This window comes from Urocitellus parryii, chromosome 8, assembly GCF_045843805.1.
Source record: "Urocitellus parryii isolate mUroPar1 chromosome 8, mUroPar1.hap1, whole genome shotgun sequence".
NCBI classification, from domain to species: domain Eukaryota; kingdom Metazoa; phylum Chordata; class Mammalia; order Rodentia; family Sciuridae; genus Urocitellus; species Urocitellus parryii.
In genome coordinates, this window is record NC_135538.1 from 83,742,238 (window position 1) to 83,754,820 (window position 12,583).

The window sequence follows — 12,583 nt, forward strand, 5'->3', positions numbered from 1 at the left end:
TTAGGGCCTTGTTAAGTTGCTGAGGCTGGCTTTGAACTTGCCCTCCTCCTGCCTCAACCTTCAAAGCTATACTATTTTAAAGAAGAGAACTGAGGCAAAGGTGGGGAAATGTCAACATCTGTGAAATTGAAGGAAGGTACCTGGGTGTGTTACATGATTTTTTGAATGTGTGAAATTTTTTATAATTTAAAATTTAATTAAAATTAAGAACATATGGAGGAAATATTCATTGACATGTTTACTTAGGATGGTGGAAATAAACAAAATTTGTTTAACTTGCTTCCTGTTCTGTAATGACCACCTCTGATGTTTTGTTGAAAACATGATAGAGTGGCTTGAAATATTCTGATTCTTTTTTTTTTTTATGTTTTTTGGCATTAAATCAGTGTGATGAAATTATCACTGGTGAGTAGAATTTAAGAAATTTCTCAGAGTTGAGCCTGAGTATTCTCAGTTGAATGTGTGGTGGCTAGTGCACAAAGAAATGAGTGCCTCTTTTGGGTTTATTCACTGATAAGAGAACTAGGCAGGTGAGGTCCAACTCTGACCTTGAGTCCACTCCCTAGATAACTGACTGGCATTCAGGACCGGCTTTTTTGTGTAAACCCAAAGAGAACTTTCCAGTGTATAAAGCATGCGGCTCGTTTGCATAATGACTGAAACCGTCTTTCAGGGAAACTCCCTGTGTAACAAACAGAATTGTTATTAATAGTTTCAATAGGTTTGAATGGCCAACGTTGGTACTGACAGCAAGGCGGGAATGATTTCACTCTAGGGAAGCCTCCCTGTCAAAACTTTCCTAAGCCTCTAAATATATTTTTATTTGCACTAAACTTGATGCCCATTAAGATTAAACATTAGCTCTGAAGTACCGTAGAACCATCTGGAAACGTTCGTTTTAATTGCACGTGAAGAGACGGATCATTTGGGATATTTGCAATAAGAGAATGGCTTAGTCTATAAACTGAAGCACAATGTTCAGACTTCTGGATGTAAATTCACAGAGGGCTGAAAATTTAAGTGTTCAAGTGGAATAAAAATCTAAAATTGTAACCATCCGGACAGTCAGAAGACAGCAGCGAGGAGGACTTGAGAAGTTTTTACAGATTGGAGGAGTCCGTCCTAGGTCTGATCTACCCACTAGGTGATCTGCAAACCTTAACCTTGGCACAGGTGATTCAGGGTCAAAGGGTCATCAAATCAAATTCACACATTAATGAATGACCAGCCTTTGAGAATACAGGACGCGTTCCAAGGCTGCAATGAGGACCCCAGGGGGTCTGAGACCAAAACCCAGCTCACGTCAAAAGTAGCTGGGGGTCTCGAGGAGCGCGGGAAGCTCGGTGTCGAGTGGGCCTGCGCCGCGGGAGGGTGCGGGACGGGTGGGGTGTCGAGCACTATATAAAGGAGCCCGCGGGGGGAACCTGGGACTGGAGGAGGCCGGAGACAGCCCTTGGGAGCGCGTTCTTTGGGCTGCGGACTCTCCGGAGTCTATCACGCTCGGCCACTCCGGTGCCGCTGAAGCTGCTGGGGCCCGAGGGATGTCAGGGATGTCGTCTCACTCCCTGGATAAGCTGCTCGGGTTTCACGTTCCGCCACCACCGATTCGTGTCCGGCCGTGGTGGTTTTCGGCGCAGGAACTGAACGAACCTCTGGTGTTTCACCTGGACCCCTGGCTGGTAGAACCAATTTTTGGTGAGCCATCCTGACCCGGGGCATCCTCGGGCTCGCCTCCTCCCGCGTAGGACAGGCTGCTAGTGACTCCGCAATCTCTTTCTCAGATTCGCAGGTCATCGGCGTTGATTTGCCCGTCGGCTCCTGCTCGCCCTTTACCTAGCCCACAGCCCCTCCAAATCTAGCTCCTCCTGAAAGTCTCTCCTTATCTGTTTAGGCCGAGACGGAACCGTACTCTCGGAAATGGAGTGGATGAGCCAGGCCTTGCTGAGGGTGGACCCAACGGACACCGGGGAACTAGTCGAAATCACCGTGTTTGGGCAGCCCGGCGTGAAGACTCGGGTAAAGAACATTATCCAGAGCCTGGCAGTGTGGTTCCGAGAACTTCGTGACCAACGAGGTGAGGGACTTTGTGAACCTACGTGTGGAGGAACCTCAGGTGATGGCGTTAGGCTTACAGACTCCTCTTTCTCACAACTTCTTGTAGTTTCTTAACTCCCAGGAAGCTGCAGAGGCCCTGGTGATCCCTTTAGCGAAGGATCCTTGGGAAAGACAGCGGAGATCCGATGCATTCAGGCCCACATTGTCCAATTCAACCTCAGCTGGGGCCTATCACTATAGCTAGATCCCAGCTTCAGGACTCCGCTGAGAAACTGTCGCAGAACTTCTCCCCAGTCCTTGTGGATGCTTATCAGTTGCTTGCCTTCCAGCTAAGAAGATAAAACGCCTTGAGGAGTTCTTGAAGGCTAGTTCACCATATCCAGAAACTACCCAGCATCCAGTTGAATACAAACAAGATGGCAATAATTAGACCAATGAGGACAGCCCGCTGAAGAGATGGAAGACGAGTATTCTTAAATCTCTACATTACTTTTTCCTGTGCCTTTTGAAGAGTGGTTTATTTTGTGGTAAATGTATTTGTAGAACTATTCTAATGAAATTTTTGTCTGGAATAAAGTCTTTTCACGTGAAATAAAGCAAATTTACAAAACATTGATTTTACTTGATGTGAAGGGTGGATAGAAGCTGATCATTTGTTTTGCTTCTACATTTTTAGTTTATCATTTTGAAAGTCCTAATCCTTTTTTGGATCTTATGGTCAGAATTGGGTCCTCAAGGGCAGGGAGCTGATGATTTCACTAATTTCACAAATGGTGAAGTATCTGGAGTATTTTTGTACTTTAAATTTAACCCAGGAGTGCTTTCCCAATGAGTCACATCTCCACTACTTTTTATTTTTGAGACGGTGTCTCCAAGTTGCTGAGGCTGGCCTAGAAGTGCACTTCTCCTGCCTCTCCTTGAGTACCTGGGAATACAGGTGAGCGGTTCTACCCAGGGCTCCTGGTCTAGGTTTGAGGGGCTCTAAACCTGGTAGTTTGACTCCCGCGGAGCACCCGGTGTGCCATTTCTTGGAACCTGGCTTGAGCACAGGTGGCGTTCAAACACTCAGTCGGCCCACCCTTAATATTCTGGGCTGGTTGAGATTCCCACAAGATTCAGTGTCCTAGGTCCTTCGTCCGCGGAGGGCGTCCTGTTTGAGTCGTCTGTAGGTTTTATGTGATGCCACACAGGTGTTTGTTTCAGGATCAAGGGGGCTGTTTTTTCATTACCTATCACACTGCAACGACCAGTCTGTCCAAGACATTCCCCTCTCACGGTATCCCGCACTTTCCAGAAGCGGAATTCTTGGGTCAGAAGGTGCCTAGAGGTCTTTGTTTTCGGTTTAACTCCTGCGATTCTCCCCCTCCCCAGTCACTCCTCCGCAGTAAAGAGATTACAGATTTGCGACCGGCTAAAAGCCTTGTTTTGGTGAGAGGAATTGAGCCCGTGCAATGGCACGTGCCAGTAATCCCAGTGACTCCAGAGGCTGAGGCAGGATGATTGCAAATTGTCCCACAATTTAGCGAGACCCTGCCTCAAGATAAAAAAGAGCTGGAGACTTAGCTCAGTGGTAAAGCGCTCCCGAGTTCAATCACCAGTACCTTAAAACACAAAACCTGGTTTATTCCTGATTTGTCTCCCTTGAGGTCACAGCACTTCATAAGCCAAGGGCTGCCTTTTCCTAGCCTGTAGGCAGTGGGGGTTGGAACTTCGTTTCACTCCCTTTCTTTACTCTTAGTGTGAGGATTCATGTTTATTATCTTGATTTTTTTTTTCCTGCGTGATCAGAGGCTGGGAACCTGATTCTTCCTGACTACTGGCCCAACTGTTATTACCCTCCAGTGGATGAACCCTTTTTTGGCTATTGATTGGAGTGGGGATAGGTGTGGGAGATTTCTTCCTCTACCCAGGCAAGGCTGGACTGCTTCTTTCCTACTGTAATTAGTTGTTGCTGTGCACTCCCACCCCGTCCCCTAATTGAGAGAATCCAGGAAGTCAGGAAGTGCTGTGGAGTCTGTGCCTCTCACCATCCTTTATTATGAGACAGTAAGCTAGGACTAGTACCAATAGCTATGAGGGACCCACCACCCCTTCTCCCACGTGACCCCACTCTGCATAATCAGGGGAAAGTACTGGGAATGTGGCTTAGTGGTTAAGCGCCACTGGGTTCAATTCCTGTTACAGAGGGAAAAAAAATTGAAATTCGATGCACCAGTTTGTAATTGAGATATTTGGGAACATGAATCAGCAGTAAGGGACGAGTTGAATAAAGTATAACCATTCTTAGGAAAATTGTGGTAGAAGAAAAAAGGTATAACAATTAACAGTTGAATAAAAATTAAAAGTGATGTCTTGTAAGGAAGTGAGTGAGTTTGGGAGGGCAATAGAAAAGCTCTGGAGATTTTGGTCTGAGTGAAAATTCTTTTCAGCAGTACTGGGGACTGAATCCAGGGGCACTGCATCACTGAGCTACATCCCCAGAACTTTAATTTTCTTTCTTTCTTCCTTTCTTTCCTTCCTTTTCTTTCATTTCTTTCTCGGAGATTGAACCCAGGAGTGCTTAATCACTGAGTCATATCCCCAGCCCTTTCTATAATTTGATACAGGCTGAGGCTGGCTTTGAACTTTGTGATCTACTTGATTCAGCCTCCAGAGCTACTGAGACAGGTGGGCACCACCATGCCTGGCTAATTCTTTCATTTTTTTGAGACGGGGGCTTGCTAAAGTTGTCCCTCAGTCCATTAAATGTTTTCTATTTTGTCAAGTTTGTAATAAGTATTGCTTTTAAAAAATTTTTTAAAAAGTTTTTTATACCTTTATTTATATGTGGTGCTGAGGATCAAACCCAGTGCCTCACACATGCTAGGAAAGTGCTCCCTACCACTGAACCACCACCATAGCCCCAAAAGCATTGCTTAAAAAAAAAAAAACTTATCTAGGGTCTAGGTGTGTAGCTCAGTTGGTAGAGTGCTTGTCTCCTAAGCTACAGGTCCTGGGTTCAATCCCCAGTACTACAAAAACTTATCTATATACATTAAAAATTTTAAAAAAACATGTAAGCATGATATTAAATTCTGCTTTCTTTTGCCCTTAGCTTCTGCCAGCCTCCAATCAAGGAAGTTTAATGTAGCACCATAGTTTATTAAAGCCAAACTTGCTTTTTTTTTTCTTTTGGTGTAGGGGATTTAGCCCAGGAGTGCTTTATCACTGAGCTACATACATCTTTGGTTTTTAAATTTTATTTTGGGACAAGTTCTTGCTAAGTTTCTTAGGGCCCCAATAATTTGTTGAGGCTGGCCTCAAACTTGAACAGCCAAACTTGTTCTTAAAGAGTAGATACCCTCCAACATCTGCTGGGGGTTTAACCCAGGGCCTTGGGCATGCTAGGCAAGTGCTTACCAGTGAGCTCTTACATCATCCTGAGGGTATTCACTTGCAGATAGGAATAGATTAGAAACCAACCAAGTTCTTCTTCTTCGTGCTACATATTTATATGTGATGCTTTACATGCTGTACAACTTAAGGGCATAGGAATGAGTTGCAAAAGGGCCACGCAGGTGAGGAAATTGTATAAGGAAATGCATCCTCACGAAAATTCCGTTTTCTCTCCATGTTTAACTTTGGCACTATGCCCTCAATCCAGAACGCTTTTCCAGCTGCTGTGCTCTGCTTTCCTCTCCTCATTGAATGTTTTATTTTTATTTTGTACCGCGGATTGAAATCAGGGACTCTTAACCACTGAGCCACATCACCAGCCCTATTTTGTATTTTATTTAGAAATGGGGTCCCACTGAGCTGACAGGGTCTCGCTAAGATGCTGAGGCTGGCTTTGAACTTCCGATCCTCCTGCCTCAACCTCCTGAGCCAATGAGATTACAGGCGTGTGCCACTGCTCCGGGCTTCCTTGAATGTTTTAAATGAAACATTTCATGTCTCTAAGATTCCTGTGTGTTAGTTTTATCCTAGTATCCTAATAAAACAATATAAAGGAAAAAATCCTGGTATCCTGATACAAAACCGTTAGCGTGCAAACTTCCAGATTAATGCGCACAAGCCAGGACTGGCATTCCTGTACCGCGTTGGGCTCTAGAACTCTAGAGGGAATCAAGAGGGGTCTCCCCCATGTCTCCCATCTTCTAGTTGCTGAATTAACTAAGGAGATTAACCTTATTCTGCCTGGGGCTGGTTCATGTCCAATTTCACCAAAGCTTGGTTGACCCTGACAAGGATTGAGGATCTCAGCATTGCCTCCCGACTCTTGCAGTTTCCCTCCTCTCTGCGGTCAGTTGCCCCAGTTGGGAAGCATTGGGTGGCAGAGTGGGGGGTACACCCAAGTGGGGCCTTTCATATTCAGCTGGGTAGCAGCCACTGAATCCCAGTTACCAGGTTTCTAAATCCCAAGTCACCTTGAGTAGAATTACGGTTTGGAGAGGTTTCCATACAAGGACTGACTCAATGGGACAGTCTCTTACCTTTTGCAAAGTCAGCTGCCCCGCGTTAAGGAGCACAAGAGAAACCTGACCTCAGCTGGGGACTATTGGTCCTGGGCAGCTAGCAATCCAAAAGGTCTCACCTGCCTTGGGGTAGAAAACAGCACACAGAATTTTGGGAGGAATGTGGTATTCTCTTTCTACCTTCCAATTAACAGTCCTTAGGGAAATTTAATTTTTTTATTAGAATTTTTTAAATTCATGTTTACATTTAACATAGGGGGGAAACAAATCATATCACACAAATCTTTCCCTAGCTTTTAGGGTAGAAGGAGAACTATTAGGAATGCGACTTCTTCGGAGACTTCCACTTTAACTCCTGGCTCTCCGGACTCAAAGATGCCTTCATAACCTGGTAACCAGGTCCTGGGCTGCCTCGGTAGGCTGCTGAGTCCCGGCTTCTGGGACTTTCAGGTCCGGAGACAGCTGGGTCCCGGCCTCAGGAATCTCATCTGGAGATCTCCGAGTCCCAGTCTCCTGGGTCTCAGTCTCCTTGGCCCCAGTCTCCTGGGTCTCAGCCATCTGGGCAACGGCTTTCTTTGAGCCTGGAAGAAAAGTAATGTGAAGAGATTGCACCTGTGGTTCCACACCCTCCCCACAAATGTATTGTCACTCCTGCTGGCTGAGGATGTGGGGCCAGAGTCCCAGAGCGCTGAGTGAATTTGGCTTTCTAGAATCCTTGCAAAGACGAAACCCTTTCCCGGCCCGACCGAGAGCGCGAGACTGCCACCCTGGTTCTCAGAAAACTTCAGGGTCCCTCCCAAGTAGAGGGGCTTTGTGGGGGATGGTCCTCCCGATTCCGGGGGCCCCACGTACTTAGCACCCCGCGGCGCAGGCGGAAGTAGTTAGCCAGGTGTTCGATCATCTGGAATACCTCCAGTTGGAAATTAGGCCTCCCAAATATCAAGATCTTAGCATCGCCTTCAGGATTCCACTGATTCACGTGGAGCACGGTGTGGGTCACACACTCGACATGCGGGATTTTCTCTCCGTCCCGGCCTGCGCAGGGAGGTCGAGAGGGTACAAATGACTCACCGGGCTTGGGAGGGGAAGGTGGTGGTCGGAGGCCAAGAACTTGGGATCTGGGCCCCTGGAGAGCCTTTCCCTGGGACGCGCTGGGACTGTGAGGGGCGTAGGTAGAAGTGGCAGGAAAGGAGGCTCCATCGCCCGTCCCTTCCTGGCCCACTCACCGAACATTGCTTCCACCAGCCAGGCCTCCAGGTGCACCACTCTCGGACACTTTAGGTATTGGGAGTGGAACCAGCTAGGTACCTCGGTGGGGTCTCCCAGGACCTCAAAAATTTTTCCTCCTTTTTGTTGCACTTCCACAAGCGTGTGAAACTTCTTGGAAGTGGCCATGCCGCACGAGTTAGGGGCGGGCGAAAGTGTCCGAGGAGATCCTAAATCTGTGCTGTTGATAGCTGGAAGGAGCAGCGGCTCTCCCAGGAGTCTTATTTCAAGGGCTTTCGGCTAGCCCCTCCCAATCGAGCTCCTCTCATTGGATCCCAGGCCTCGCTTCCCACTTCTCCACCCCAGGCCAAAGCCCTGGTATCTGGGCTTTCTGGATCCGCGCTCTTCTCGCGCGCCTGGAGGGAAAGCGGGGCTCTGGACTTGGGACATCCAATCTGGGACTCAGGAAAGGGAGGACAGTTCCAGTGGCGTAGGAGAGAACCAACGTCTGCACAGAATCTCTTACGGAAAAAACGTACCGATTCGTGTGGGACTAATATTTACTTAAAGGACTAAATTAAAACCTCCACATCCTTCTGAGTTCTCTCCTTCTGGCCACCACATTTCTAGATTATTCTCCTATCTTTTTGAGACAGCAGAGCACAGGCAAGGGTTACGTGCGTACCTTTAATACAGCCCAACAACAGATGATTCACGTGGTTTGGATACTAGAAGGGCAAGTGCTTGAAACTTTTCTAGTGTCTCCATTCTCTAAACAACATTATTTCTGTTTATTTTCCTGTTCCACTTAAAGCACTGTTTATTAACTGTTATTCAAGAGATGAAGTTATGATTCTGGTGTCAGCAGGAGGGGTGTAATGCCCAAACCCAGAGGGAAGAGATTCCTAGAATTGTCAGTCTGCTTCTTGTATTCTCTGTGGGAACTCTGTAATTCTAGGAAACACCTAAGAAATTGCAACTATCTAATAGGATCAAAAGTCTTGAAATCTAAACAGAATATGAATCAAGAGTCAAAAGGCCAGGTGTGGTGACCTGTAATCCCAGCTATTCAGGAGGTGAGGATTTCAAATTCAAGACAACAGCAACTTAGCAAGATCCTGTTTAAAAACAAAACAAAACAAAACATTAAATGATGGAGTAATAAACTTCTGTGGGTAGGCAGAACAATTAGGTGATCATATAACAGAAACTCTAGGATCTGGGCTCTACAACCATAATCATCCCACCTAGAGATGATGGAGACATTGACATACAACTGAAAATCGAAATTTGATGTACTGTCAGTGTTATCCACAAGAATCTAATCTATCATTTGCACGAAAATGTCTAGTCTGAAATCTATTTCTTATACCACAATGATAAATTGTTCCTTAGTTGTTGTAAGAGGGTACTTAAAATTGTAGGCATGTGTGTTTTGGTGTATGTAGATTATCTTTCCTTCCTGAAACTTCAAAATAGAGTTGAAATATTTAAGAGAATTAGAATTGTAGTATAACTAGTTTGTGTTAAAAATTCTAACTGATGGAGACTAATATATAGTGCAGAAACCAGCGAGCAACTGCCTGGGAATGGATATGGAGAAACGTATAGAGTGGAAAGAAGTAGTAGAAAACTCTTAAGGATGATGGAAATGTGCATTGTCTTGATTACAGTAATTGGTGTATTTGTATGTGTCAAAAGTAATGAATTGCACACATTTTAATATAAGCAGTTTATTGTACTTCAGTTATTCATCAAAATAGCCATAGAATTCTTCTTCATTAGAAATAAAATTTTCTATTGCCAGGCACAGTGGTGCATGCCTGTAATCTCAGTGACTTGGGAGGTTAAAACAGGAGCATCACAAGTTTGAGGCCAGTCTCTGCAACTTATCGAGAACCTGTCTCAAAATAAAAAAGGCTGAGGATGTAGCTCAGTGGTAAATTGTCCCTAGGTTAAATCTCTAGTACCCCACCACCCCAAAAAGAAAAAATTCCTTCAAAATTTCATGCTTTGGCTGGGGATATAGCTCAGTTGGTGGAGTTCTTACCTCCCATGTACAAGGCCTTGGGTTCAATCCCCAGCACCACCAAAAATAAATAAGTAAATAAATAAAAAGAAAAAGAAAGTGTCATGCTTTGATTTTCCCCTAACTCGCAGTAATCCTTTTGAGAATTTTAGGCCATTCTGTTTTTTTTTTTTTCTTTCTAGAATTCTGTTACTCAAAAGTTAGTTGACCCTCTTAGCTGGGTACAGTAGTATACACTTATAATCCCAGCTGCTGGGGAGGCTGAGGCAGGATGGCAAGTTCAAAGCCAGCCAAAAAAAAAAAAAAAAAAAAAAAAAAAAAAAAAAAAAAAAAAGGCTGGGGATGTGGCTCAGTGATTAAGCAATCCTTTGTTCAATCTCTAGTGCAAAAAAAAAAAAAAAAAAAGTTGGCTATCTCAGCCTACAAAGTGATGCATAATTTCCAGCCACTTAAAAGGCAGAGGCAGGAGAATTTTGAGTTTGAGGCCAGCCAGGGCTACTAGAGAGCTCCTGTCTCAAAAAATAGAAAGGGTTGGGGGTGTGGTTCAGTGGTAGAGCACCCCTGAGTTCCATCCCCAGATCCAGAAAAGAAAAGCTGGTTCCTCTTGACTGATATACTTTCATTTTCATCTCTTTGCTCTTATATTATCTCCTAATCATGAAGGCTTGGGAGTTGAACAAAACAAAACAAAAACAAAAACAAAAACTAACTGGAAACTCTGAGGATGTTAGTCTGTCTCTACATTCACAAGAGGACCATTGCTTGAGAGCTCCTATGCAGTATCATTAGGTCTTTTCATCTAGGTGCTCTTCTTTTTGGTCCCCTCCTTGAGTGACTGTGGGTAGAGTCCCACCCACAATCCTGGGGGTTCTGGAAATCCTCCTACCCACTTATGCTAGATCTCTGCTTCTCTTGGAGCTGATGTTCCAAAACCATTTTCCAGGTGAAACTGAAGAAGCACCGCAGACTATTCATGACTATGCCCTCAAAGCCAGTCTCAGGTAACAGGGTATGGGGCACAAGGAGCAGATGGCAGCTTTCAAGGATGGAAGGTAAAGCAAGGAGAAGACAGGAATTGACCTGGATCCCACACACCCTCCACTCAACCTGTACCACAAAGGGCCAAATTGGCCCATGTTCTAGGTCCTTATGATGCACCCAAAATTCTGGACAGCTGCCCAGGCCTCTGTCCCCACCCCATCCCATTAGTTGGACATGGTCCATTTAGGAGAGGAATGGGATGCCTCTCTCCCATCCCATTTCTGTTGAGACAGTGAGTCCTAAACAAGAGGTGTTTCCAAAGCTGACACAACGTGAAACCAATTTGATAATTGACCCTGGAGCCAGGGTGCTGAGACTGGCAACTGTGAGCAGACTCTGGAGGTGTAGTCAGAGCTGGTCTCCTGAGGCAGGACCCAGCTGAAGCTGTGTGCTGATCAACTGTTTCTACCTTGCCTTGATGCTTAATGCTGCAGTAGTGTGGACAATATTTTTTCTTACTGCCCCTCCATTTCCTTACTCTGGTCTTTGGGCACAAGCATTTTATTCATGTTTCCCTTCATTATTTGAGGTTAGAAGAAAACCTTTTTTTTTTTTTTTTAAAGTTTTGTACTGCACAAGCAAGTAGTGTTTGTCTTCCCTTCTCTTTTTCTTGAGAGAGAGAGAGGAGAGAGAGAGAGAGAGAGAGAGAGAGAGAGAGAGAGAGAGAGAATTTTAATATTTATTTATTTATTTATTTATTATTTAGTTTTTGGCAGACACAACATCTTTGTTTGTATGTGGTGCTGAGGATCGAACCCCGGCCTCACGCATGCCAGGCAAGCGCGCTACCGCCTGAGCCACATCCCCAGCCCCTTCCCCCCTTTTTTTTTTTTTTAAAAAAAATTATCTTAGTTGTAGATGGATACAGTATATTTATTTATTTATTTCCCAGTACCTCACATGTGCGAGGCAAGTACTCTACCACTGAGCCACAACCCCAGCCCTGTCTCCCACTCTTAGTGGTGGGGGCACCCTAAACCAGGTAGACACTTTACAACTAGGCTCTAAGATGGTGGTTGCAGGATAAGATAAGTTGCAGAATGTAGGTTATCATCACAGCAGGTGTTTTACAGAAAAAAACCAGACAATTCCACCTGGGGATAGGTAGAAGTGGGACAGACTCTGAGGCCTGGCTGGTTCCCCTCTTTGTTGACTGTATCCTCAACCATTCCCTAATCCTAGCTATGGTTTTATTGACCCTTCAGATGGGGACAGTGGAGACCCCCAGTGATTGGAGACCAGAGACCAGACTTTGGTGGAAGCAGAGGAAGAGCTGATTTTCCCTGAACATAGAAGATATCAGTAGAAAAAAAAGCTGTCTGCTCAGCAGAATATAGGTAGACTGGAGTGCAGCTCAATGGTAGAAAGCATGCAAGTGTGAGACTCTGGCTCCATTCCCAGCACTGGAAAAAAAATGAATATAACATGGCAGATTGATTTATGGTGGTACTGGGAATTGAACCCAGGGCACTCTACAACTGAACTACATTACTACCCCCGCCTTTTAATTTGTAGTTTAAGACAGTGTCTCCCTAAACTGCCCAGGCAGACCTATGAGCTTGAGATCCTCTTGCCTCAGCTTTCCCAAGCTGGAATTACAGCCATGGGTCACCACATCCTGCTTCTATGCTATGTTTTGAAATCAGGTATTGTAATGCCTCCAGCACTGCTCTGCATATGCAAGGTCTTTGTGCTTCCATATGAATTTTAGAATTGTTTTTTCTAGTTCTGCAAACAATGTCATTAGTAATTTTGATGGGGATTGCATTGCATCTGTAGATCACTTTCGGTAGTATGG

At 45.1% G+C, this 12,583-nt stretch overlaps 2 protein-coding genes across 2 annotated transcripts; one reads left to right on the top strand and one right to left on the bottom strand.

Moving 5' to 3' along the window:
• The first annotated feature begins 1,550 nt into the window (after positions 1-1,550).
• Ooep (oocyte expressed protein) lies at positions 1,551-2,485 on the top strand. The gene is made up of 3 exons (XM_077801486.1): positions 1,551-1,695; positions 1,892-2,074; positions 2,385-2,485. Exons 1-3 carry the CDS (start codon positions 1,551-1,553, stop codon positions 2,483-2,485), a joined length of 429 nt encoding a protein of 142 aa, XP_077657612.1.
• A 4,405-nt stretch (positions 2,486-6,890) lies between these two features.
• Positions 6,891-7,904, bottom strand: Khdc3l (KH domain containing 3 like, subcortical maternal complex member). Its single transcript, XM_026391359.2, has 3 exons — positions 7,736-7,904; positions 7,362-7,544; positions 6,891-7,090 (listed from the first exon to the last, which is right to left on the bottom strand). Exons 1-3 carry the CDS (start codon positions 7,902-7,904, stop codon positions 6,891-6,893), a joined length of 552 nt encoding a protein of 183 aa, XP_026247144.1.
• Between the last annotated feature and the right edge of the window lie 4,679 nt (positions 7,905-12,583).

Excerpts from the sequence above, each read along its gene's own strand:
- Khdc3l (XM_026391359.2), bottom strand. The coding sequence starts at position 7,904 with ATGGCCACTTCCAAGAAGTTTCACACGCTTGTGGAAGTGCAACAAAAA. Across the intron at positions 7,545-7,735 it reads GCTGGTGGAAGCAATGTTCG|GCCGGGACGGAGAGAAAATC; the intron begins GTGAGTGGGCCA and ends CTCCCTGCGCAG. Across the intron at positions 7,091-7,361 it reads CCTGCGCCGCGGGGTGCTAA|GCTCAAAGAAAGCCGTTGCC; the intron begins GTACGTGGGGCC and ends CTTTTCTTCCAG.
- Ooep (XM_077801486.1), top strand. The coding sequence starts at position 1,551 with ATGTCGTCTCACTCCCTGGATAAGCTGCTCGGGTTTCACGTTCCGCCA. Across the intron at positions 1,696-1,891 it reads GCTGGTAGAACCAATTTTTG|GCCGAGACGGAACCGTACTC; the intron begins GTGAGCCATCCT and ends TTATCTGTTTAG. Across the intron at positions 2,075-2,384 it reads AGAACTTCGTGACCAACGAG|CTAAGAAGATAAAACGCCTT; the intron begins GTGAGGGACTTT and ends CTTGCCTTCCAG.